We start from the raw sequence: 25,160 nt of genomic DNA on the forward strand, positions 1-25,160 counted from the left end.
GTGGGCCACCCTTTTTTCCCCGGGGTTCCCCCCTCCTGGGCGGGGGCGGCGGGCCCCTGCCTTGCTTCTCCCTGGACCAACCGTGGGCCAGGTGGGTGGCTGCCTGGAGTGCGGAGCGGGTCTCCCTTGGGGGGTCCTGGCTCGTACCTGGGGTTGGGGCGGGGGGATGCCCGGAACTCCTGGGTGGTGGTGGGGTGCTCGTCTGGGGCTGTGGGCGTCCTTCTCCGGTGGGGCCCTGCGTTGGGCACTTCCGGCGCGGCGGGGGGGCTGCTCTCCTGGCTGGGCTAGAGCGGCGCTCTCTTTCCCTCCGCGCCTCCCTGCTCTCTGGGGGCCTCGCGGCGGTCCTGCTGGCCCTGGCCTGGGTGGCGGTCTTGGTCGCCCGGGGGGCGGTTGTTCCCTGCCTGTTCCCGTGTGGCGTTGGGAGAATTCCGGCTGCCGCTGCTGCTGCGGCGGGGGTCTGGGTGTGGGGGTGGCTGGGCGCTCCTCCTCCTTCTTTTCACATTCCACCATCCATTTTAGAAGAACATAAACACTCACCTGAGCACAGGTGTTAGCTCACCTTTGCACTTATAGTTTGCATGATTGAATGAATGAAAGATTTCACACTAGTTGGTTTAAAGGCATAGGTATGCGTTCGTGAACACTATCTGTTTTGTGTACATGTTGACATGTGAACATTTTTTGCAGCTAACAGGTGTGTTGATAATATTTGAGTGTGTGTGAACAGGCCCCCCCTTTTTGTACTACATTTGAACTGTACCATAACGATAAACAACCAGTAAACCTGTCTGCTCTATGCTGCTTCATGGTCCCCCCCCCCCCCCTCACTATCACCCCCCCCCCCCCCCATCCCTCCCTCTTCTTCCCTTCTTTCCTTTTCCGTCCGGTCCAACACCAAAGATTTTCAATCATGGTTGAAATGAATAAAGTTTGGCCTCAATTACAAAAGGGGTTTATTCAGTCATACCTTTGGTTTGTCTGAAGATTAATAACCCCTCTTGTTAAAGTAAAATATGTCCAACACAAGAGGCCCTCAGCTCTCATCTGTCTGCCCAGCTGTTGGACAGGACAAGTAAAAAAAAAAAAAAAATTACGCACGCACAAATCCGACTGAGTCTAATTTCTCTCCATACTGGAGCCACTGGTTCAGCTTTGTGTGTGTTTTATTTATAATTGGGTCAAAATTACACTGCTTTGACATCGCCTTTGGTCGCACCAAACTGCATGAAGGTACCTTGGTGCAAACCGGAAAAGGTATTTTATATTTCAAAGTGGAAGCAGTGCCGCGGTTTCCACACGACTGAGCCTTGGGACTGACGTGACCACTGTGCTTTTATTTTGAAATGCAGGCTCAGCTGGTGAGATGATGCCGGTTGAGGAGAGAGGGGATTACTGGGGGCTGGTTTGGCCTCAGCAACATTAAAGCCGGAGCTGCTGCAGCTGCACGTAGTACAGACATCAAAGCTTCTTCTTCTCCTCCTCCTCCTCTTCATCCTCACTGCAGCTCTCATCCGCAGCAGCTCCATCACAATATACTGGAGCATTTTCCTCGTTTTTTACGCAGAACAGAATCGATCTCTGGACTGCGTGACGGGACATAAAGGCGGTTACGGATTTCAGCAAACCACGGTAAGACCACAAACATGAGCAGGAGAAGGTCTACAATGATGGATGGCAACAGCAGCCTAAAAGACGGTGTTTAATTTAAATGCAGCAGAGTATATGACAGACAGGAGGAGTGATAGAAATGCGAGCTGTCTGTGAATTTGATCCCGTCGCTTGTAGCAGATCCAGTTCTCAGACGGAGCCACTGGGGAGGAAGATCTCTTTCATGGGCTGACATGAAGGCGTTTTCTCCTGATTTCCTTTGTTTTTGTGCGCAAATACTTACCCGATCCAAACACAGATTCATTGTGTTTTTTGTTTTATTATTATTTATCAGTTATTGTTGTTATTATATCGAATTTGCTTCTACGGTTTTTTCATCACAAATATTCCACATCCCTCTCAATAGGACTGTGCGTCTAACGCAGAGTCTAAGATGGAGCAGCTGCAGTCTATCATAACGTCCGTCCGCTTTCCGGCAGGAGACAGACAGACAGACAGACAGAGGGGTTGATGGATCGATCAGTCCGACGAAACGCTTCTATTTGCTGCGACTGCATCTCATTTGTCGCGTAACTGTGTTTGCTTCCAGCCGAAGCGCGTCGACATGATGCTGTGAGGAGAGGCGCGCGGCTCCAGCGGTTGTCTTCCTCCCGAGGCTGCAGCGAACGGAGGGAGGGGGGGGGGGGGGGGGGTTGCAGTATAACAAGGTTAATAATCAGCATCAGTAAAGGTCGTCTCTGAGAGCGGGAACATCGCCCCTGCGCGGGGGGGACCGGCGGTGAATCCTCTCTAGTCCAGAAACAGAACATTATGGCCACTCTGCTGCGGAAGATCGGCCTGATCCGCCTGCACGACCGAGACACGGAGGACCCGAAGCACCACCAGGGCTCGTTAAAGGGGAGCAAAGGGAACCAGAAAAACAACAAACACTGTCAGACCAACGACGCCAACATCCTGAGCACCCCCGAAATTAAAGCCAGGAAGCTGGACCAGCAGGCCAAGGAGAAGCCTTCTGGCAAAGACAAGCAGGGCAAGGATGCTAAGGAGAAGCAGCAGACTGGGGGGGGTGGGAGCAAAGCCACCAGTGCCTCCTCCATCCCACCGCCGGCACCTCATCGGCAACACTGCACCCAGGTCCGGACACGCAGGCTGATGAAGGAGCTTCAGGAGATCAGGAGGTTAGGGGACAACTTCATTACCGTGGAGCTGGTGGAGGACAACCTGTTCGACTGGAATGTCAAACTGCACCAGGTGGACAAGGACTCGGCGCTATGGCAGGACATGAAGGAGACCGGCACAGAGTTCATTCTGCTTAACGTCACCTTTCCAGATAACTTTCCCTTCTCGCCACCTTTCATGCGTGTGCTGACGCCTCGACTGGAGAACGGCTATGTGCTGGATGGTGGGGCCATATGCATGGAGCTGTTGACCCCCCGCGGATGGTCCAGCGCCTACACGGTGGAGGCAGTCATGAGGCAGTTTGCTGCCAGCCTCGTAAAAGGACAGGTGAGAGGAGGAAGGCTCAAAGCGTCATCAACCATCTGACACATGAGTCATCTCTGATGCATGTTCGTCATTCAGGAAGGTCTTCTCATCCACTATCTCAGGCTGAAATTATCAATGAAATGAAATGTTCAGCCTGTTCTAATCAACACAATATCAGGAAAATTTCATTTTTAGAAACTCATGATCATCTTTTTGATCCATGATCTCTTTTCTGGCCAGATACCTAACTGAATTTTATACCAATAATTTTAATCCTGGAGTCAATTTGGTCAAACTAGATTTCTTAATCTTCTTTCCCCTATCAAGTCTTCTTTTTTCCTAAATATTCATAACCATTGTGTGACTTCATACCAGCCAAATCTCCAGTGTCTTCTTCACTGTCACATTGGGTTCTCCTTTGATCACTTCCATAAATCAGCTTGTCTGATAACAGAGCTGCTGCTATGCATTAGAAAACTGATGCTCTGGTGCGGCCTAACAATATCTGTAGTCCCATTGGATTGTTCCAAAGACAGGAGAAAACAATTATTCCACACCTAATGATGAGGCCAGAGGCAGATGGAGTGATAGCAGTTAGCCCAGGGATTCATATATCTGGGATTATGTAATGATGCCAAACGTTGTTTTTTGACTTTCTTAATGCACTGCAGCAGCTCCACAACTGCTGCGTCAAGGACTGCACTGCTCCATGCCCTTCAGGTTATGGTGGTACACCGGACTCCTGTCATTTTCTCCATGTCTCCTCGCTTGCTCTGAGTCTTTAGGGATGAGCAGCGTGACACTGCTGTGGTGTCAGACCTTATGTAACCCTCGCTGGACCATGCTGTCCTATCCCCAACCTTCAGAGCTGTGATGACATAACTGAGCGTCATTCCTGAATTATCTGTGGTCATTAAACAGCTGTCAAAAATAGAGGTCATGCAAAGAAACTGTGCCCAGTTTAAATTCAAGAAAATATTGTGTGTGTGAGTTTTTCATCGTTCATCATGAGGAAATGAGCGAGCAGCTCTGCAGTGGTTCCTCATGATAGTGCAGTGTCTTCTTCCTCTGATGGGCCGATGGAAACTGTATTGATTCGGTCTTCCTCTGTGTCTATGCAGCCTTTATCTCTTTGTTTGCCTATTTTTGAGCTTTGTGCTTGCATCTTAATTTAGTTAGAATATATTTGTCTCTTGTATGTCATGATGGGCAGAGCAAACACACAGTATACATATATAGCCACAGACTCTAAATATATTTATCCACTCTGACAATAGTGCTGGAGCCGCTTTAGAAGCTTCCTGCCTATTTTTAGTGGGTGAGGATGAATGTGGCATCACAGTGTTGAGCTTTAGTCAACAGACCATCTTCACCTGCGGATGTTAGGAAAAGCAGACACAAACAATCCCTGATTAGATATTAAGGGATCTGGTTGAGCTAAAGTGAGCCTTCAGCATCAGACACTTGACTTCCTGTGATGAGCCAGTCTTTGTGTGTATATTTCTATCTATCTATCTATCTATCTATCTATCTATCTATCTATCTATCTATCTATCTATCTATCTATCTATCTATCTATCTATCTATCTATCTATCTATCTATCTATCTATCTATCTATCTATCTATCTATCTATCTATCTATCTATCTATCTATCTATCTATCTATCTATCTATCTATCTATCTATCTATCTATCTATATGTATACTGTATAAATGTATGTATGTATGTGTATATATATATATATATATATTCATAAGCTAACAACATCCCTGTTAGATCACAACATGGTCAATAATTTTCTGTTTAGCCAAACAGTTTATCAGTTACTTGGCAATGGAAACAAATGTAAAGGCAACATGATAACAAGTGCAAAGGAGTAATTGGATTTGGATCTAAATAGGTTTTTGTTGTTTTTACCTATTGCTATTGATTTCGATATTTTTGGCCTTTATATTACCAATATATTATATATTTATATATACAGTTAAAGATGCAAACGTATATGTTTGCATCATGACATCACGTGTTCTAAAAAGTGGGAGGAGTTCTTTGTGTGTCAGACACAAGAAAAACATTAGAACTGCAAAACCGAAGTGTTAAAACAAGCAGAGGCTTTGCATTTGTTGACGTCAACATTAATCCCACTTTCCAGGTTAGAAAATTTGCTTTGAAACTGTTTTTGCACACATTTCTAACCTTGAACTTGGAAAGTATGAATTTCAGGTATGATGTCAATTTTGTCTAAAAACTGGATGTAAATATTTGTTAGCTCGATGGTGAACAGTCCATCAAATGTGCCTGTTAGAGCTCTTTTCATATTTCAGGTCAGTTCTGTATGGAAGTCTAGCTATTTCATGCAGTTTGCATGTTTTCCAATCAACTTCACATCTAGTCATTACGTTTTTATAAGCAGGAAATATACTTGATTATTTTCTGCTTTCTATGTAAGCTCCACAGTTCACATCAGTTGGTGCTTTTTTATGACCATTCCATATGTCCTGCTTTTTGTAGGAGCCAAAATCACGTCAGGCAGCTTCAAAGGGGTTGCTGTTTAAAACGTTGTCTGTACCCAAATGTACATTTGACAATGACCAAAACTATAATGAAAATAGAAATTTTGTCTATTTGAATTCACTTTTAATTTCCCAAAAGCTAAATCATTGTTGGGTTAGAAAAATCTCAGCTCACGTTTTTAGAGATAGCATTTATTTGGAGTCTTAGTCCCAAAAATGACACATTTTTGTTAAATCCACCTTTTCCTGGCTTTATACATTACTCAGATAAATAAAACAGGGATTAAAATCAACCACAGACACATTCATTCATTCATTTTCTATTCCGTTTTGTCCCTTTTGGGGTCACGGGGCTGCTGGAGCCTATCCCAACCCCTAGTGGACGAAGGCAGGGGACATCCTGGACAGGACCCCAGTCTGCTACAGGGCGACATGATTAGTATTTACAATTATTTCTAATGTCATTAACACTATCAGGTTACTGAGAGATGACAGAGATTGGTTTAAATCAGATTTTAAATGCAAAATATCTCATTTTTAATCATTGGCGGTTTAAGCTTTCAAGATAACATGGGATGTCTTTATTTCTGAATGCTTGTATTTAAATTCAGATATTTTATTAGATCCTTGATTATGTCTAACTGTCAAAGCTTAAAACTTCAGTCAAAGATAAAATAACAGAAACTGCCTCATCCATGGTTATTTTTAGGCTTTGGAAAACGTCCAACTGAGTCATTAAATATGCATAAGACCAGTGATTTGGACAAATATTTGGAACTTCAGTAAATCTGGCTTTCAAACATCCTGTTAAATGCTTTGGGTTTGCCTTTTTAATTTCAGAAAGTGAAGTCACCCTCCTTTCAAAAGAGGGTGCCTTTAAAGACCAAACCATTGGACCCCTGGGAATCTCTGTACTGATCCTATGTTGACGTTGATTCCTGACCTGACTTAGAGCACATGGCAGTGTTATGTAATCTGCCTCAACCCTCAGAGCTGTTCCCAACGTGGACTTGAGTCTTCCCTGCTTTGCTGTGTCTGATCCTTGTTTACACCATAACTCCACAGCCGCTCTATTCCAGGAAGTTCTTTAGACAAACACTGGCATAGGGTTGGGTGATAGGTTTATCACCCATCCATTAATTCAAATGAGCTTATTTAGACAATTTCTTTTGTGGAAAGTTGACATTTTATTTTCCCAGCGCTCTTCTTTCTTGGGCTTCCGCTGTTCGCAGTGAGGTCGGCCCATCTGTCTCTCGCAACGAGCAGACATGAAAACAGCAGCAGGCAAAGAGGAGCTTCTTCTACAAGGTCGAGAAAAAAAAGCTCGTAACTTCTGTAAACTTTTCAGAGTAGCGTTTAGTTTAGGCTGATTCAGCAGAGGGACATGTTATGGTTTTAATATCATTTATTAAAATTGCACCTACAGTCCTTTTGTAAAATAATGTCATATTTTATCCGGCAAATGCGTTTGGGCAGTAGAATTTTTTTTAAACTTGTCTGGTGAGTAAAAAATGAAATGTTGACCACTGGGGTTATGACTTCAAACTTGGAGCATCAAACCACACGCAGCAGAACAGTTTGAAGGTTGTAGCTGCACGACGAGCGCCACAGATTTGTTGAGTGTGAGAAGCGTTTCTCTGTGTGAGATGCTCAAACATCTGCTGCATTGATCCAAAAACATTTCTACAGTTGAACTTTGGGTTTGAGCATATTTCCAAAGGAGAAGTTAAAATGAAATAGGTTTTGTTAAACATATTCTGTCATTTGTATAAATGGATTAAAATCGAAAATTCAAATTTGCTGTGAAAAAATGGAAGATTGGCCACATCACTCAGCTCTACGCTGGCGCTTCTTTTTGCTTTGAGACACAAGTATGTGTCCTCTTAAGATTTAAGCAATGTAAAAAATGACACTCACTGTGATTGGCTTATGGTTACAGTGTAACAGTGTATGGTTGTTTACTGGGATTACCTTTAATCCAAGTTAAACTGGTGCAAACTAACGAGGTAAGGCTTGAAAACAAGGCCGGTCACAGAAACAGACGAGCCGAGACTGTTTGTAAGCTCCACGCAGAAATCAGGCCACAGTCGTAACGGGAATAGAAACTGACCTTAATCTCCAGATCATTCATGGTGATCACCTTTGTCCCATATGTCTTCTGCTAACCTGAAACAACCAAGGGGGAGTTGGTCAACCAGCAGCAGCAACAGAGATAAGATGTCCATTATGTTTCTCATAACAGACGAGCCAGCAGGGATTTGAGCAGGGCCCTCTTGCATGCCCCCCCCCCATGCACGCATGAGCACTCCTCAGGCACTCCAACAGTCCAAAAATATATCTCATTGTTTGATTGGTGACTCTAAATAGTTCAATTGTCCCAGAAGCTTATTGGTAGAAAGACACCTACAGAGGATATACAAGTTTCTTTATAGTCAATTTAAAATAGTAATTTAAAAAGAACAAAGGTGGAGTTTCATTAATAGAAAACTAAAAAAAAGTAAAATTATTTATTGATTCAATTTCATATAGCCAATATTTTAAACACCAGCAGGAGTGTAAATATCGTAATCAATAGCTTAAGGTTTAGATTTACCTGTACCAGGCTCCTATTGTTTTGTCATTAATTATTCCTCAGTCTTTTTTACCCATATTTATCATGTAAGCATTAGTTTTAACTTCCATTTTAATAGCAGAATTCTGCACTAGCAGAGCCGTTGACTGTTGGCTCCATTTGGAACATTCAAATCTACCTGGATTGACGTTTACGGGCTGACTGTACGTTTTTTTTTGGGTTGTCCAGCCCATGGAGGGTTATACAGCAGAGTGTTCAGATCAAAGCATATCTTAAAGTCCCTCTACAATTGTCTTTTGATTTATTTAAAATGCGTTCCCAATGCTCTCTTAAGGATGATGATGCTGCTTTTAGTCACAATAAAAAACCTGTGTTGTTTTCTAGGAGAAACACAAAGACGTACATAAATCTATTTGTCTGTAAGTGTAAGTCCATCAGAATGGAACAAAGCATTTGACCCGCTGACTGTAACACTTAAATCAGTTAAAGGCTTTGAAAAACAGCCTTTTTTCATCTGTTCCTGATTCACATCCGCTGACTGTAACACTTAAATCAGTTAAAGGCTTTGAAAAACAGCCTTTTTTCATCTGTTCCTGATTCACATCGATTTAAAAAAAAGAAATACTAACAAATGTAATTTTGAGCTCAATTTTCTTTACATATGTAAAGAAAATCCATCATAAGAAAAATACTACAGAAAATGTTAAAATAGGGGTTAGGGTTAATAAAAATAAAAAGACAATTCTCATTGAAGGGGCCTTTTAAAGTCTGTGTCTTTTAGTTCTTTTGAGTCTCATTAAAAATGGAATGTGCTTTTATCGTGTAAATGGTGGATGTTGTGTACCGGGTCACTATCTAGGGTGCGGCGGTCCGGATCCAGACCCAGACATTGGGTCATGCAGACTTGGACTCAAACTTGACCCAAGACTAATATGATGGGTGCCTCTATTTTAAATTTTGCAGCTCTTGTTTGTCGTTGCAAACAACACATTCTCACTCCCAACTTGTCATATATGGACATATTTTCGGGGTCCCCTCCACGTCACTTTTGGACGTTTTGGGTATCTCCAACTCATCAATTTTCAACGTGCTGCGTGTTCCCATTAAATCAGGGGCCCCGGAGCGCGAACCAGTACAGGTCCAAGGCCAGTGGGGACCGGGCCGTAGACAGGATAAAAATGCATACACCAACTTTGATTCTTTCTTCTTTTTTAATTTCTGATTCAGAAGGGAGTTTTATTACCAGGTTCTGTTCACCACATCCGCCTGACATAAAGAGAGGCGGATGTGGAGCGCTAGCTAAGTTAAGCCCAAAGCTAAAAGTTAACAAAAGTCAAACAAAAAGACATGTTTGGAAAGTTTCTTTGGGGAAAAAAGAGCCAGTGAGGAAACTGAAGAAGATCTCCAACTTCAAAGAAACATAAAGCTTCTGTTTATAGACAAAACCAGGAGTCTTCCTCAACGTATGGGTTTATGGAGACAGTCATTTCCAAGGACCATGTCGCTCTGCACAATATGCAGCAACTGACTCTACAATACCCTTATTATTATTATTATTATTATTATTATCTAACCCTTATTTCCACATATTTATGTGTAACAAGCACAAAAAGTGATGAAAATTCATGTTGGCCTCACATAATACGTCCAGCCAAGATGCACCTTGCTGCATTTCCCGCAGGTATTTTGAGTTCGTCCAAAGCTCAATTTTGAAGTTGGCTGCATGTATTTGAAGTTAAACCTATAGTCTCCTTATGACAATTAACGTTCCCTGTGGTGTTTTAATTATGATTATGTTTTATTGTATGGAGTTCTTTACCAAAAATTTGCAACATAAATCCCTGAAAAAGCAATATTTCTTGTTTATCTGAAGCCTCAGTTTCCAAAACCTTCTCTACATGGGTGTAAGCTTGTGCTAAGCTGAGTAGCTCCGCCCTCGATCCCCCCTTTCTGCCAGCTGCAATTTGCATAAGTGAAGAGCTTTTAACCCTTGTGCTATCCTAGGCACTTTAACGTTGGATGTTGGGTCATCTAGACCAGTGCTTTTCAACCAGTGTGCCGTGGGAAATTGCCCTCATTAACTGATCTAACAACATTTCCCATCTCCAGGATATCAGCTCTGTGTTCATCCAAACAGGCCCTGATAAAACACTGAGAAATTAGGAATATGAAAGATCATAAAATACTTTTTTTCTGTGTTTTTATTTGATTCTATTAATTGTGCTATCTTAGATGACCCCACCCTTCCATTGACATGTTCTCCCTACCATGACAAATGTAATCCATGGACACCAGTAAAGATCACAAATCATTGAAGAAAAAAGGTTCAGAGCACTATCTAGTGGGTCTAGATGACCCAACTCCCAATGCTAAAATGCCTAGGATAGCACAAGGGTTACAGACACTTTGATAAGACTGATGCTACCGCTATTTAGCACCAACTAAAGCCATTTCCTGAAAAGTCCCGCCCCTTTAACCGTCTCCACCAATCATTCTTGTAGGCTTAATCAGATGTCATCAGTCTGACCAATCAGAAGTAAAGTCTACACTTCCTTGTTCAGATTCTGTTGATAAAGTCACTCAGTTCTAACAAAAATACCAGCTAAAGCTCGTCTTTAGCGGTGTAGCTTTCCACAGAATCCGGTGTCAGACCGTGGAACAAGTGAACAAAACAATGAAGCTTAGAGACGAGAGTCTGTCTGACAGTCTGTGGCATCTCCTGGGTTAAAGTGACAGATATGAGGGGCCGTATAAGACATTATTTATTCTGAACCATTCACATTCATACATTCTTGCTCTCACAGTCATATATACTCACTTTCGCATACATATATTCTCTTACGCATACATATATTCTCTTACGCATCCATATATTCTCTCTCTCACATTCATACATTCTTGCTCTCACAGTCATATATACTCTCTTTCGCATACATATATTCTCACTTGCACATCCATATTCTCTCTCTCTCGCATGCATATATATTACTTTACACATACATACATTCTCACTCTCATTGTCACTCTTAAAAAAGAATGTATGTATGTGAAAGACAAGTATATATGTACGTGTGAGGAAGAGTTTATATGTGTGTGTGAGAGAGGAGTATGCATGAAACGGAAGTGACTTTGCATGAAAAGGAAGGCACTTTGAATGAAACGGAAGGCAGATGATTTCTCGTGCTCTGATTGGACGAGAGGCCGCCACCTCCCATTTTGAACACACTCTAAACCCTATCACTTGTACTGACTCATAACTATTAAGGTTACACAACTTAAATGTCATTTTGTAGTTGATTCAACTATAAAGTATTAAGCTCTATCAAGATTTTTTCAAATTTAACTTAACAGTGCTAAATATTTTAAAGCTTATTTGTATCTAGCACTCAAAATTTTTAAGATCCCTGAAGTAGCGTCATAACGTCATCACGTACTGGTGGGAGGGTCTTTCGTTTTCTCTACGTTAGCTCAGGTGGCCATGTTGGATTTGCCGAATGCGAGTATGCGACGTTTGAAATTGAAAGTCGAGCATTTTATTTTTCTGCAAAGCGTTGCGATTTCGTCCCGCTTCAAGACGCCCCAACCTTGGGTTTTTTTTTTCATCCGCCTCATCGCTGATGGTGCCGTCTTGTCTTCAGCCCTGATTTAATTTGGTAAGTATCGTTCATGGTTTATTTTGAATGAATGCTTTAAAAATGCTCTTATACTACCGTAAATGTGGTTTACTGTTGTTTAAACATATGTGTGTTATGATTGTTTTAGAGATTAATGTGGAAATGTATACATGATTAGTTTGTCATAGCAGACGTATGGCGAGCCAAACCCAAAATGCATTTCTGCCCGTAAGTTACGACAGTGATGAGTTTTTTGTTTTTTTTCAGAGGTAGAAATGATCTGTTATGCTGCAATCACACTAAACGTGATCCGCGTGTGAAATTCGCGTTGGAGGCCTCTGTCTGTGGCTAAAGTTTGCTGCTGGACATTTGTCCAAAAATGTCACTCAAAGCCTCTGACGGTTGTGTGGGAGGAGCTACCGCCAACAGTTTTAAGCCTGGTTGCTACATGGAAGCATTGGGTTTTGAATGCAGCTTTAAGCTTTTATAAATCACTGATCTCCGTTATAAAAAAGGTTTTTGTAAAAATAAATTAATCAACGTGCTCGTGTTGTGTTCAGGTACCGAACTACAGAGTGTTTCACCTCCAGGTAGACGCCAAGGCCAGCCAGGTAACTTGTCTCAGTTATTTGTCTAGAGCTATTTTAAAAAAAACAAAAAATGCTATAGGTTGTGTAGTGCAATAAATGTTTTTTGATCAGAATATAATTGAAACATTTTTTAACATTGAAAAGTATCTTTTGGACTTTTTCAGATACTGAACTTCAGAAAGTTCACCAGAAAGTCACCATTTCACCAGAAAAGAGGTGTCAGTGTGTGAGTTTTATACTTATTTAATACATTCATCCTGAACTATTACCATTATTAGATTTATACGGCAGCATGGAAACATTTATGCACATTTTAACTAGCCAAAGGTCTAAATAGAGTTGAAATTATTTACAATTTAACTAAACATATTTAGATTGCAGGCTGAAGGTGGCACAATGGAATGGAGGTGCAAGTTGTGTTCTGTTACTTTGGCACTATGCAGTACTACATATAATACTGCAGTACTACATAGCCAATATTCCAAAGTGTTTCCACTGCCATGTATGTGGAGACACTTTGGAATATTGTCATGTCTTTATGACAGTATATTACAATAATAAAATTATGTTGCATTAGCACCATTCCATCATTTGAAACCATGAAAACTCATCTGTCAAGATCTGAAATGGATTTATGTAGAGTAGATGCAGTCAGAGGAAATTGTGCAGTTTTTACATGTTTGTGTAACTTAAAGTTGCCTTTTTCTGAGACTAAGTCCACCAAAACAGACAGGAACTGGCCAGCTTGGTTAGGATTTATGACCTCCAGCTGAATTTCTAATGTGCATAATTCAAAAACGGATAACAAATCATTTGTAAACAGCTGTAAGAAGCCAAGGTGTAACTTGCCTTAAAAATGACTTTGGGTCTTTGACCTGAAGTGGATCATGCCATGAACACTGTATTGTCCTCTCACTATAAATAGACATCTAGAAAAGGTATCATTTTATTATTTCTTAAAGTTCCTTAAGCAAATATTGGAAGTGTTTGCTCTGCATTTGCTTCAATGTTAATGGATATTTCTTTTTATTCTTTTAGGACCAGCGTGACGTGAACATGAGACGGGCACTTGTCCTCCTTGCACTTCCTGTTTATCTGCATGAAGATGCCTCCAACTTCTTCAAGACCTGTACAGTAAGTGCAGACGACTCCCTGTCAATGGTTTTCTCTAATCCTTTAATATTGATTGAGATTTTATTGAGTGACATAATAAATAGGCAATTGTTTGTAGTTTGTAAACTGAGTGATATTTTTAAATGGTTTTAAAAATGAGACGGAAGATGAAAGGCGAACATCAGGGACTCCTGATTGGATGGAGCGGGAACCTTTTCGTTTACCTTTTTCTGCTCCTGATCCATCATTATTTGAATAAAGAAAAATGAAGCTTTAGTCTTAAATTATTTTATAAATGTCCTCCTTCAGAAAAATGCTAAAGAACTTTTTAAAAACACAATTTTAATTGGAGTTGGTCCTTAAAACATCATAGCCAGTTGATTAAAAGCTAACAGAATGTTAGCATGAAAAGATTCCCATTGACAGATGGCAGGAATGTCAGTTTTGGACATTAGTGTGATGAATATCTTTGAGGGTCTGAACTCATCTGTGTTTTTTGTTTTGTATTTTCCAGAATACCAGACCTCACAGACACTTCTGTGGGTATCTTCTCAGTTGTCGTGGTGACGCTCCTGATGCTGCCGTCAGTGGTCCCACACATCTGGCTGACTGATCTCTTCTAACTCTTCGGGGACATCTATGCTCTGGACCTACAGAACCCCAAAAAACTTGAGCTTGCCTTCACATTTATTCAGAACGCTGTCATGAGCCTTGAGGACAGCAAACCACTGAAAGGACATTTATTGACGCTGAAGAATGTTTCGTTGAGTGAGTCTTCCAGAATGGACTATTTGTTGGTTTAAGTGTTATCTAACTAATGTGTTTTGTTGTGATCATTTGCTTTTTCTGCCGTACAATACAAAACCAACACTTTTTGTCAATATGTTGTGTGGCACTCTTATAATGCAGTTTTATTGCACTTATTGTTTCTTCATCCTCTTGATATTTGTGCTTTTTTTTTAAAGAGCAATTAAAAAAAGGGTATTAAGCAATCACTATTGTGTGGCTTTCATGTTTGTTGGTTTTTATCAATGTTAGCTTTTAAAATGTAGTGGGGCAGTATCAATATCTCTGTTTAGAATACATATTAAACTGAAGAATTTTAAATATTTTCAATGCTACACATTTAATGAGTTAAAGAATTTATAAAGCATTTGAGTGAATTTTACATATTTTATGAGTTGAGTAATATAAAAATATAGTTAGTTAAAGTGTTTTTTAGTTGGAAAATATTAAAAACTTTAAGTAAATAATCTCTCTTTTATAAGTTGAGGAATCTTAATATTTTTTATATGAAATAATACAAATGTAAGCCAACTGACTATATGAATTTTAATAAATGTTAACTTAAAAGTTTTAATAATATAACTTAACTGTTGCGTAATCTGTTACACAATAATTTTTAAGTTCATTCAACTCGCTAGGGATTACAGTGCAGACGCTAACATGAACCAGCAAGAAATCCCAAATTAACAGACTTGTGGTGTGGAAAGGTATGTTTTTCAGCTAGCAGTAATAATCAAAGTATCCGTTCTCTGTTTCAAAATGAGATTGCCACAAAACCGTATGTTATCTCATACTGGAACAGCTTTGGATGTAGAATTCAGTGGGAAAAGGTTTGGACCCTGCCACAAAAGTATTTCATCACCAATAAAATCAGAGAAATTTCTTTCAAAATTCTTCACAAATTTTATCCAGTGAAACATTTCTTTACTAAGTTTAAAAAAGATCTGGACATAAACTGTTCATTCTGTCATTCCTCACCAGAAACTGGGCCTCATCTTTTTTGGTTTTGCTCTTTCACTCAACTATTTTGGAAAGATGTGATACATTTTATAAGAACTCATCTATGTGAAGATTATAGATTATTTTACGAGCATATTATTTTTGGATATTTTACACAAGGAAGACTTAATGCAGAAAAAATATATGTAGTTAATTTACTTATAATTATGGCTAAATACTTTATACACAAATGTAAATATGCCAACAAAAAAAACGTGTTTTATGTTTTTCAGAAAGAAATGGTTTTGTATGTGAACAGTATTAAATCTTCCACTAACAAAAAAGCTGTCAGAACAGTTGAAACATGGTCCTCCTGAAACTTTAACAGATTCCTTTGCCTTATTATTTTTGTTTTCTTTTTGCATAACCTGTTTTACATGGTTATCATTATGTTTTTTTTGTTCATTCTCATGGCGAACGTGAAGATTGTATTTTGCACACAGTGGAGTTTTGTGTTTGGTATTTTGTATGTGCAAGATATTGTTAATAAAGTTTATTTTTTTTTAAAAACGAACCGGCAAGAAGTAGCCACGGGGGTCCTGCAGCCATCGGAACCTTAACAAATATTTCATCTCCACCTCACCGTTGCCTTTTTTAAGAAATGACAGCTGGTTTTCCCAAATTTATATGTAGTTATGGATCGAAAACAAGAGGAATTTGTTTTAATGTAAATGCGTGTTCCAGCGTCTACAGGAAGTGTCGCCCATAATTCACGCAAAGGCTCATGGGGGCTAGGAATAAGGTGGATACGGATTTTCTGTTTCGGTGGCACTTCTATTACCATTATTGGTATTTGAGACATTCCTTTGTGTCTCTAGAGATGCAGACAGATTTGTGACCACTTGAGGTGAAGATAAAATATTTCTTAAGGTTCCGATGGCCTTCTTATTGGTTCATGTTAGCGTCTGTTCAAAATGGGAGGTGGCGGCCTCTCGTCCAATCAGAGCACAAGAAATCATCTGCCTTCCGTTTCATGCAAAGTGCCTTCCTTTTCATGCAAAGTCACTTCCGTTTCATGCATACTCCTCTCTCACACACACATATAAACTCTTCCTCACACGTACATATATACTTGTCTTTCACATACATACATTCTTTTTTAAGAGTGACAGTGAGAGTGAGAATGTATGTATGTGTAAAGTAATATATATGCATGCGAGAGAGAGAATATATGGATGTGCAAGTGAGAATATATGTATGCGAAAGAGAGTATATATGACTGTGAGAGCAAGAATGTATGAATGTGAATGGTTCAGAATAAATAATGTCTTATACGGCCCCTCATAGACAGATGAGCGTCTCTCGGCGCACAAATGAGTCTTAACGTCTTGAAACCACGACGGACACAAATCGAACTGTTTCTAAATCTTCTAACTTAACTTTTATCACAGTAAACCCTTGTTTTTCGCGGGGGTTACGTTCCAAAAAGTACCCGTGATAAGCAAAATCCGTGAAGTAGAAACCTTTATTTTTTTCTCACAATTATTATACAATTAAATACTCTATTATACATTGAAAAGAAAGAACAAACCATTTTACAGGCTCAAACATTTGTTTCACAAATAAAGGTACTTTAGAAATATTTTTTTTCAACAAATAACTTCTGTACTGTACTGTCAAATAATAATTTTAATCATCGATGTGAACAGAAGGCTTCAAATCGCGGAGATTAGCCCCGCCCACCGCGACCCGAGTAATTAGATTAAACGGAAGAAAATTTAAAATTATTATAAAAAAATACAAAGTACAGTGGGACAAATAGTGACTCAGGTGTATTTCACTGCTCTTCAGACTGAGCCGCTGCATCCTGACTCCACTCTGCAGTGTTTTCTTCTTTCGAAGCCCGCGGTGCACCTGTGTTTGTTCGGGAGAAGAACATAGTGATAGGCAGTTGTTGTCGCTCTTTTTCTATGGGTTTTAGAGAAACTCAAAATTGCAAGATGATTTTCACGTACGTAATGTAAATTTGGCAAGCTGTTTTACGTACCTGTACACTTTAAACTGCAACGTTATTGACGCACAGGTAGAGAAGAAGCAGAGTGACTTTTTAGCCAATCAGAATGCAGAACACAATGCACGATGCAAATCCGTGAAGTAGCTAAACCGTGAAAAGTAAACCGCGTTATAGCAAGGGATCACTGTATATCTATTAGAAAAAACAGCTGCAGCTTACAGCTTTTTCTGCCACAATTATCACAAAATGCTTGTGAGACTGTGGAGGGGCTGTAGATCAATACAGACTATTAGTTTCTCCTTTTTTTTTTAATTTTTGGATGCTGGTGTGCCGCAGGATTGTTGTCAAGGTTAAAGTGTGCCATGGCTCAAAAAAGTTTGAAAAACACTGATCTAGACCCACTAGACAGTGCTCTGATTTGTGATCTTCACTGGTGTCCATGGATTACATGAAATCTTTCCACCTTTATCCACCTTTGTCATGGTAGGAATACGTCAATGCAACGTGGGGTCATGTAAGATAGCACAAGGGTTACACAAGTGGGGGGGGCACAAACGATACCGACTGACAGCCTCTAAACTCAAAAGTTTTCTTTACTGATAAAGAAACGGCGAAAAGTGACATATTTTGCTTCCAAATTGACACTTTTGGAATAATGTGTGGAACGACAAAACGAATGTGTGAACCAGAACCTACTGTTTAATAAATTGGTAAATGGCGTATACTTGTATAGCGCCTTTCTTCCTACAAGGACAAAGCGCTTTACAGTCACAGACCCATTCACCCAGTCACTCACACATTCACTCACACATTCACACACTGGTGGCAGCTCCGCTGCCAAACACAAATTACACACGAAAAAAGAACTTTGATAAGTCCATGGAAAATGCTTTGAATTACATTAGCATTTAGGCAATGTTGCAGCAGCGAGCAGCACTGGCTTTGATTCAGAACTCATTTGATGCTAGCACATGCACTTTGTTGAATTTTTTTTGAACAGCAAATGAAAATGAAATGCCCTGAGGAAAGTGACTATTCACATGGAATTTTCCAAATACGTGCATCCAGTGTTGAACTTTTTTCTTAGCACTACTGACTCAGAGGAAGGGTTAAGTTTAGGATTACGGGTTACCGAACACAATTCGTACGGTAAAGGCGCCACTTTAAATGTTAAGTCAATGCTACAGACGTAATCTGCGGTCCTGCGCCGCGATTTGAGCAAAGGGCGCCACGCGAAAGTCTGGCAGCAGTGCGATTTCAGCAGTGTGGCGTAATTTGGTACCCGTCCAAACCAAGTCAAACAGTACCCAACCCGGCTGCTGTTGTGACAGTCTGTCACAGGCCCATGGAGCATTCCCGAACACCATGCGGCTCCCGGGATGCGATCTGGCGGGCCGCTGCAGGATGGGGAGCCAGCCTGCTTGGGCCTCTTGAACTTTATGGTTAATACAGGACCGTAAGCCTCAAACTCGGTCAGACAGAGGACAGAAGTGCGGAGAAGACTTTTCATTCACCTAGGTGACAGCTAATGGGACTTGAACAGCAAAGTCCAGCCTTGGATACGCTAAAAATAAGTGCAAGCACTGCAGCAATGTACCATCTTGTCTTCTGCCGCACCTGAGCTTGTGCACACGGGGCGTGGCAGATCAGATTGTGCAATGCGCATCATCAATTCAAACAGGGCGTCCTTGCGACAGTTTGATTGACAGCTATTAAAAGAATTTCTCAAAAAGTTAAATGAGTTTGTATTACATTTGTTCTCTTTCATAAGAAAAATGCCACAACTGCATGTCAAAAACTCCAAAACACGATTTTCATTGGAGGGGGGCTCTAAAGTTCAAGTCTGAATAGTTGTCACGCTTCTCAGTGTGTGAAATGTGTTCTCCACATTTGATGCATCCCCTGAGGAGCATGTAAGCGGCAGCACTCGGGAACCATTTAGTGGTTTAACCCTAACTGTAACCGTAACCTTAACCCTTCCTCTGGGTTTATGAAGCCAAGGAAAAGGTTCGGCACTGCCGGCACTTATTTTAAAAATTACATGCGATTAGACACTTTCTTAAAAAGAAAAATACCAGTTTCACGACGGTTGTGTTGTTTTATTGTGCCTTTTTTATCTGCCACACGTTAAAGTTTGACGTGGCTGCAGTTAGCATCCAGTTGTTAGCATTCACTTTTACGTCTTCATCTTCATCACAAAGACTAAGTTTAAACCAGCCGTAAATAGAGAATGAAGATTCAATCAAGTAAATAAATAAAGTTACCAACCTGCTGAAGATGATTCTGATCAGAGGAAACTTGTAAAATGGACATTTAGGAATTTTTCCAACAGTAGGAATCTTCCAGTTTGGAAATGCAACCCTGAAAAACACCAAACATCTGTTCAAACACGCATTCATCCAGGGAGGTGTTTGATTTGTGGAAGAAGCTAATGAGGGCTAGTGGATCCTCCTTTCATCTATGTTATGTGACATTAAATACTGGCAAAAAGTTTTACATTGTACTGCATTCATTTGAAGTGATAGTTAGATATTAATTACATGCAGATGTGCCTCCTCTGCTTCTTAAGAATATATTATACTGAATATTTAGGCATACTTTTTCTCGGACCTTAACTTCATAAAACATCGTCTAACTGGGCCTCTTTAAAATTGAATTGAAGACCCCTGGTGTATGGCTACATTGCACCATCAAAATTCCTACATAGCACCTTAGCATAGCAGTTCCAGTCCCTTTCACCCATAAACACACTGTGTCAGCTTTGTGCCCAACACTGGTGTCAACCTATACCTACCAGGAGCAATAAGGAGTTCAGTGTCTTGCCCAAGGACACTTTGACGCATGGGTTGGCAAGGCAGGAACCAAACCTGTCATCTTGTGATCAGAGGCCAATTACTCTACCTCTGCAACACCGCCGTATAGTTCATGTATTGTGAAGTATTCATAAAGGTACTGTAAGACACACTTATGATATATGGGGGACACGGTCATACGGTGCCTGTTGTGGGTAAAGCATTAATCCCAACCTTATGGCTAGATACAAAAATGGGCAAACCTGAATGAGGCATGCAGGGAGTGTGCTCATATTATGTGACAATAGTGTACGACACGCCTACTTCACCCTTCCAAGTTGTGTAAGTATTAGCTACAGCCTGTCACTCGCAGCATGTCCATAAAAAGAATTATACATAAACATTTTTGGTCTATGGACTAACCAAGTGGTCTACAGTTGTGACTATGGCAACATGTAAGAACAGAATAGCTCTCAGATCACCTGATTATTTCAACAACTATTCGATTCGTTGCATGATTTCATGATTTTCATGAACTACAATCGATCCAGGACATCTTTATCCAAATATTTAACCAGTGAGACTCAGACAGAAATTCCTGCTACTGAACAGTCAAGTTTTCCAGATTCTTGGATTTCTTCCAGATCATGAAGTGGAAATGAAACCTGTGTCCAAACAAACAAGTAAACTAGAATGAATGTCAAATCCATTCACATGTTAGTTTCCTTAAGTTCACCACTGTTGTTTTTCCACATCCAAAGAATCCAAAGGCAACGTTCTTAGATTATTTTTGGCCCAAAGATTGTGGCTCATGATGAAAGTTTGATTATTTCAGTGCATCAGAGAAGTATTTCAGTAACTTATGGAGTGCCTCTAAAATGAAAACAAAATCGAAGGTTTGTAAAAAAGAATGTTTAAGCAGAGCACTTTCAGCATACAGGAGTGTGATCCAGCACATATGTAAGCACTGCTTACATATATATGTATGTGAGAAGATACGATTCTTGTAATGAACTCCTGCCGCCACTGGTGATTCTACACAGAATTACTCTCCGGGCGAGATCCTCCTTAGGCAGCACCACCCCCAACCCCGTTTGAGTCCCGACTGAATATTGTCAGTCCATGTCAACTTGATACAAAAGACGTCTAATGACATAAGAGATGATAGAAAACCATAGCAGCGCAAGTTTTTGAAATGCCCCCCCGGGCAATTGCCCGTACCTAAAACCGCTACTGCCTGCTGCTTTGCAGAAACAATTTCCTAGAAAAGGCAAACATGTTTATGGACAAAGGATGGAGCTCTGCAAAAAAAAAACTATTCTGGGACATTTGTGACAGTTCTATGCTGTCTGCATTTTTATCTGTCTTCATGTTGCTCAGCTCCCTCTGTCCTTCTCTCTGTCTCCTACAGGGCCGCATCTGCAGGAAAGCAGGAAAGTCCAAGAAAGCCTTCAGCCGGAAAGAGGCAGAAGCCACTTTTAAGTCCTTGGTGAAGACCCATGAAAAGTATGGTTGGGTCTCCCCACCGGTGTCTGACGGCTGAGCGCCCGGCTGCCACCTGAGCTAGCTAGATCAACACGGCTAGCTTTGACACACACAACTCAACAATGTTCACCTTTGGCTGTTTCACACTGGATGTTCTCTTTTTCTCCTTTGAATTTTGAGTGCTCTTTTCATTTTCCTTCTCATTCCTGAATGAACTTTCTGAGAACTTTCCGTCATTTGTCACCTCTGCGCAAAAAGAAAAACAAAAAAAAAACATTGGTTTGTCTTCTTCTTGGAGTATTTCACATGTTTTTGGAACACGTGTTTGTGAAACATCCTCACCTGTCCGGCTGGACAGATTGGACTCTGAACAATCTCCATGGCTCTCCATGACATTGAAGAAGACTCTCCGTTCTGTCCTTCATCACTGAGCTGAGTCCCATGGCAGTGTTTGCATAGAAATGAAGCCATTCATGTTTAGTAAGAGGGCAGAGCAGTGGCACCTGCTCACCCCCCCTCCACCCTTGATGGACTGTGCTATGACATCTAGTTCATTGCAGCGATTGTAAATCACATGGAGCTCTCACATTTTTTTTTTTTGGTGGTTAAATTACTATTCAGGCAAAATATGGCTTTCTAAAGGAAGAAACCTCATGTAGACCAACGGTCACTCTTCTTCCGCTGCGTGTTTGTGAATGTGTGTTTGTGTGCAGGAACTGAAGAAGACTTTAGACTTTAAGGGAGGAAACTGCAAAATTAGCTTTTATTTTGAAAGGCACAGAGACTTGCTGGGATTGCTGCGCTTCCTGCTGTCTTGTTAACTGTGCTGACCGTTTTTGATGTTTGGCTGACTGACACCTTGAAATGAAAGCTGTGGGCGGAGTTGAAGTGAGTGCATGCTTCGGGGGCCGACTAATGGACGTCTGCTGGAGGACTGAGAGCAGCAAGGTAGGAACTGTAAGGGGATTGAGCTTACTATGATCACTGCCGGCTGCCTCTGGGAAATGTTAGGCAGTTGCAAAATGGCCGAGGACGGATTTTCTTTCTTGTACCTGCTGTTCTGTGGAGCTCCACCCTTTAAAAGCACTTCATGAATGTCTCCTCTGAACCACACTGCAGCACCGGCCTCCTGGTCAGACCGTCCCGGTGGTCCAGTGGGATTTGTTCTCTCCATCTACCACTTAAATGTCAGCTGCTAATTGGTTTGACATTTCCACAGAGCTTCATTAGAAAAGAGCAGGAGGAGGATGTAGCTCTTCCTCATCTATTCTAGTTTATGGATGCAGGGGGCTCCTCTACATTGCTAGACTACTGTGTAAGACTCCCCTCATAAAGAAGTGACAGCATCTGCTGTGTGATCATGTCCTCTTTTCCAGGGTTAATGTTGTGATCTTTCAGCTTCAGCAGAGACAAGTCTAGAACTCTTAAGACAAAAGATCCACCACTGCAAGTTCGCCGGCTTCCAGAGAATCACTTTGTGATGTAGGTTAGACTGGTAGTTTGCAGACACTAACTGGTTGAACTGATTACGCTGTATTATATCTGCATGTGAAACGTGATTGGTAGCTAGCTATTGTAGATTCTTTTGTTTCTTTTTTGAAAGAAAAGTAAGGGAAAACAAAAATGCTACTTCTTTTTCTTTGGTACTTTTTTTGGCGTTTGTTACTGTACAAACTTTCCTTTCTCTGCGTCCTAAAAAATGTCACATTGTGTTTAATGAATGTTTGTGTTTTAATTTATTTGTGGTTTGCCAAAACGATGATTTGAAGCATGCTGCAGGTGTTGTCCTGACGAACAAGAAGAAACAAAAGAGCGATAGCCCGCATACTTTTGTGTGAAGGGACGAGGTGTATTTATTTTGGGGGGGTCAGGGGTTTGATTGCCAGAAGATTATGAAGGAGGTATTTCCTCTGTGATGGCACCATTGCCCCTTCCCCATTGGTTCATACACTGGTCAGCAGCCTCAGTCTTAGATTTGGGATCAGTTTTGCCTCCCCGAGCTTTGGACTCATCAAAGGTATCTGATCAGAGGTCAGCCAGCGTGGGGAACCCCATCCTAGTCCTGGCTTGGAGGTTTGGTCAGGCCCGAGGTCTTAAAAGGTGAGGGTTGTCGTTGAGACCAAACAGGAATGTGCAATAAAAGTTACAGCTTATTAAAACCGGCATGGTTTTGTCTTTTTGTTCCTGAGCCACGTCGTGACGACATTCAGTCACCCTTGTCTGGATGCATCTCCAAGACTACAAAAGTCTTGGAGATGCAAAATGACAGTTCTTACATTTTGCTGTGTACCGGTATATTTGTTCACCAAATGTGACAGCAACAAAGGCTCACACTTCAGCCTCCTTCACCCACTCCAGCCCTAAAGCTTCCATTGAAAGGAGGAACCAACTCTCAGAGCTTTGAAGCTGGGAGCTCTGCCATGCTGGCCTTGACACCTCTGGATGGAGGCCTGACAGGCAATTTGCTCTGAGTGGTGCTAAAGGGGTCATTGGGATAATCTGATGGAATAAAAGTAATGTAACTCGGCAAAAGGAGTATGTTAGGTAAGCTGGTTATGTGTACACTAGAACATTCATTTATTTATAATTAAATTCTTCACAGGGGAAAAAATAGAATTCCTTTCAGAAATCTTGTTTTTTCTGCTGAAATCTAAGATTTAGTTATGCAGATTTAGTTATGCAGTTCTTGTTTAACCCTTGTGCTATCTTAGATGACCCCCCCCCCCTTCCATTGACGTGTTATCCCTACCATGACAAAGGATTTCATGTAATCCATGGACACCAGTGAAGATCACAAATCATTGAAGAAAAAAGGTTCAGAGCACTGTCTAGTGGGTCTAGATGACCCAACTCCCAATGGTAAAGTGCCTAGGAGAGCACAAGGGTTACGAGCGACACATCAAAGCTGGAGTTAGCTCATGTTCGGATCTGATCAAAGACAACATCATCACATCTAATTGCATCAAAGTATGTAGTGCTGCAGCACTATTTTCACAAATTTCAGGATTTATGGTGATTAGATCAATACACAGAACACCCGTTTCTTTTGATTTCTTCTGCCATTGAACCTGCAAGAAGGCAGACGGTCACACATAAACATTTGCTGAATATCACATGTCTGGATGCAAGACTGAAAACACAAAACGGAAAATGTCCGGACCTGGGTCTTGATTATAGTCAGGTCAGTGCAGATTACAAGGAACTCTATCTACTGAATGATGACGAAAGAACAGAAAAACTTCCCTCAAAGACATATTTCATTCTAAAAAAAAACCTTTGGAAATGTTAAAATCACTTTATCAAATAAATAATGTTTTGTGTGATTTTGTAGCTTGACTTCATAATTGATTTCTATATATAACCTTTGAAGGCGGCCGTGGTGCAGCGGTAGGCCGGCCGACATTTGGACATTTATTAACCATTAAAAGAACTTTAAAATCAATTCTGAAACATACAGGGAGCCAATGCAGTGACTTTAACACCGGTGTAATGTGTTCCCGCCCTCTGGTCCTCGTCAGAACTCGTGCCGCAGAGTTCTGTAATAGTTGCAGATTTGAGATCGACTTTTTGGGTAAACCAGAGAGCAGGGCATTATAATAATCTAAACGACTAAAAATAAAAGCATGCATTAGCACCTCTGTGCTGGC

The 25,160-nt window shown here is 40.9% G+C and overlaps 1 protein-coding gene across 1 annotated transcript; it reads left to right on the plus strand.

Moving 5' to 3' along the window:
• The first annotated feature begins 1,354 nt into the window (after nt 1–1,354).
• ube2ql1 (ubiquitin conjugating enzyme E2 Q family like 1) lies at nt 1,355–23,676 on the plus strand. The gene is made up of 3 exons (XM_004074437.3): nt 1,355–1,629; nt 2,198–3,114; nt 21,440–23,676. Exons 2-3 carry the CDS (start codon nt 2,419–2,421, stop codon nt 21,569–21,571), a joined length of 828 nt encoding a protein of 275 aa, XP_004074485.1. The 5' UTR covers nt 1,355–1,629; nt 2,198–2,418; the 3' UTR covers nt 21,572–23,676.
• The last annotated feature ends 1,484 nt before the right edge of the window (nt 23,677–25,160 follow it).

This window comes from Oryzias latipes, chromosome 11 (genome assembly GCF_002234675.1).
Source record: "Oryzias latipes chromosome 11, ASM223467v1".
Lineage (NCBI taxonomy): Eukaryota > Metazoa > Chordata > Actinopteri > Beloniformes > Adrianichthyidae > Oryzias > Oryzias latipes.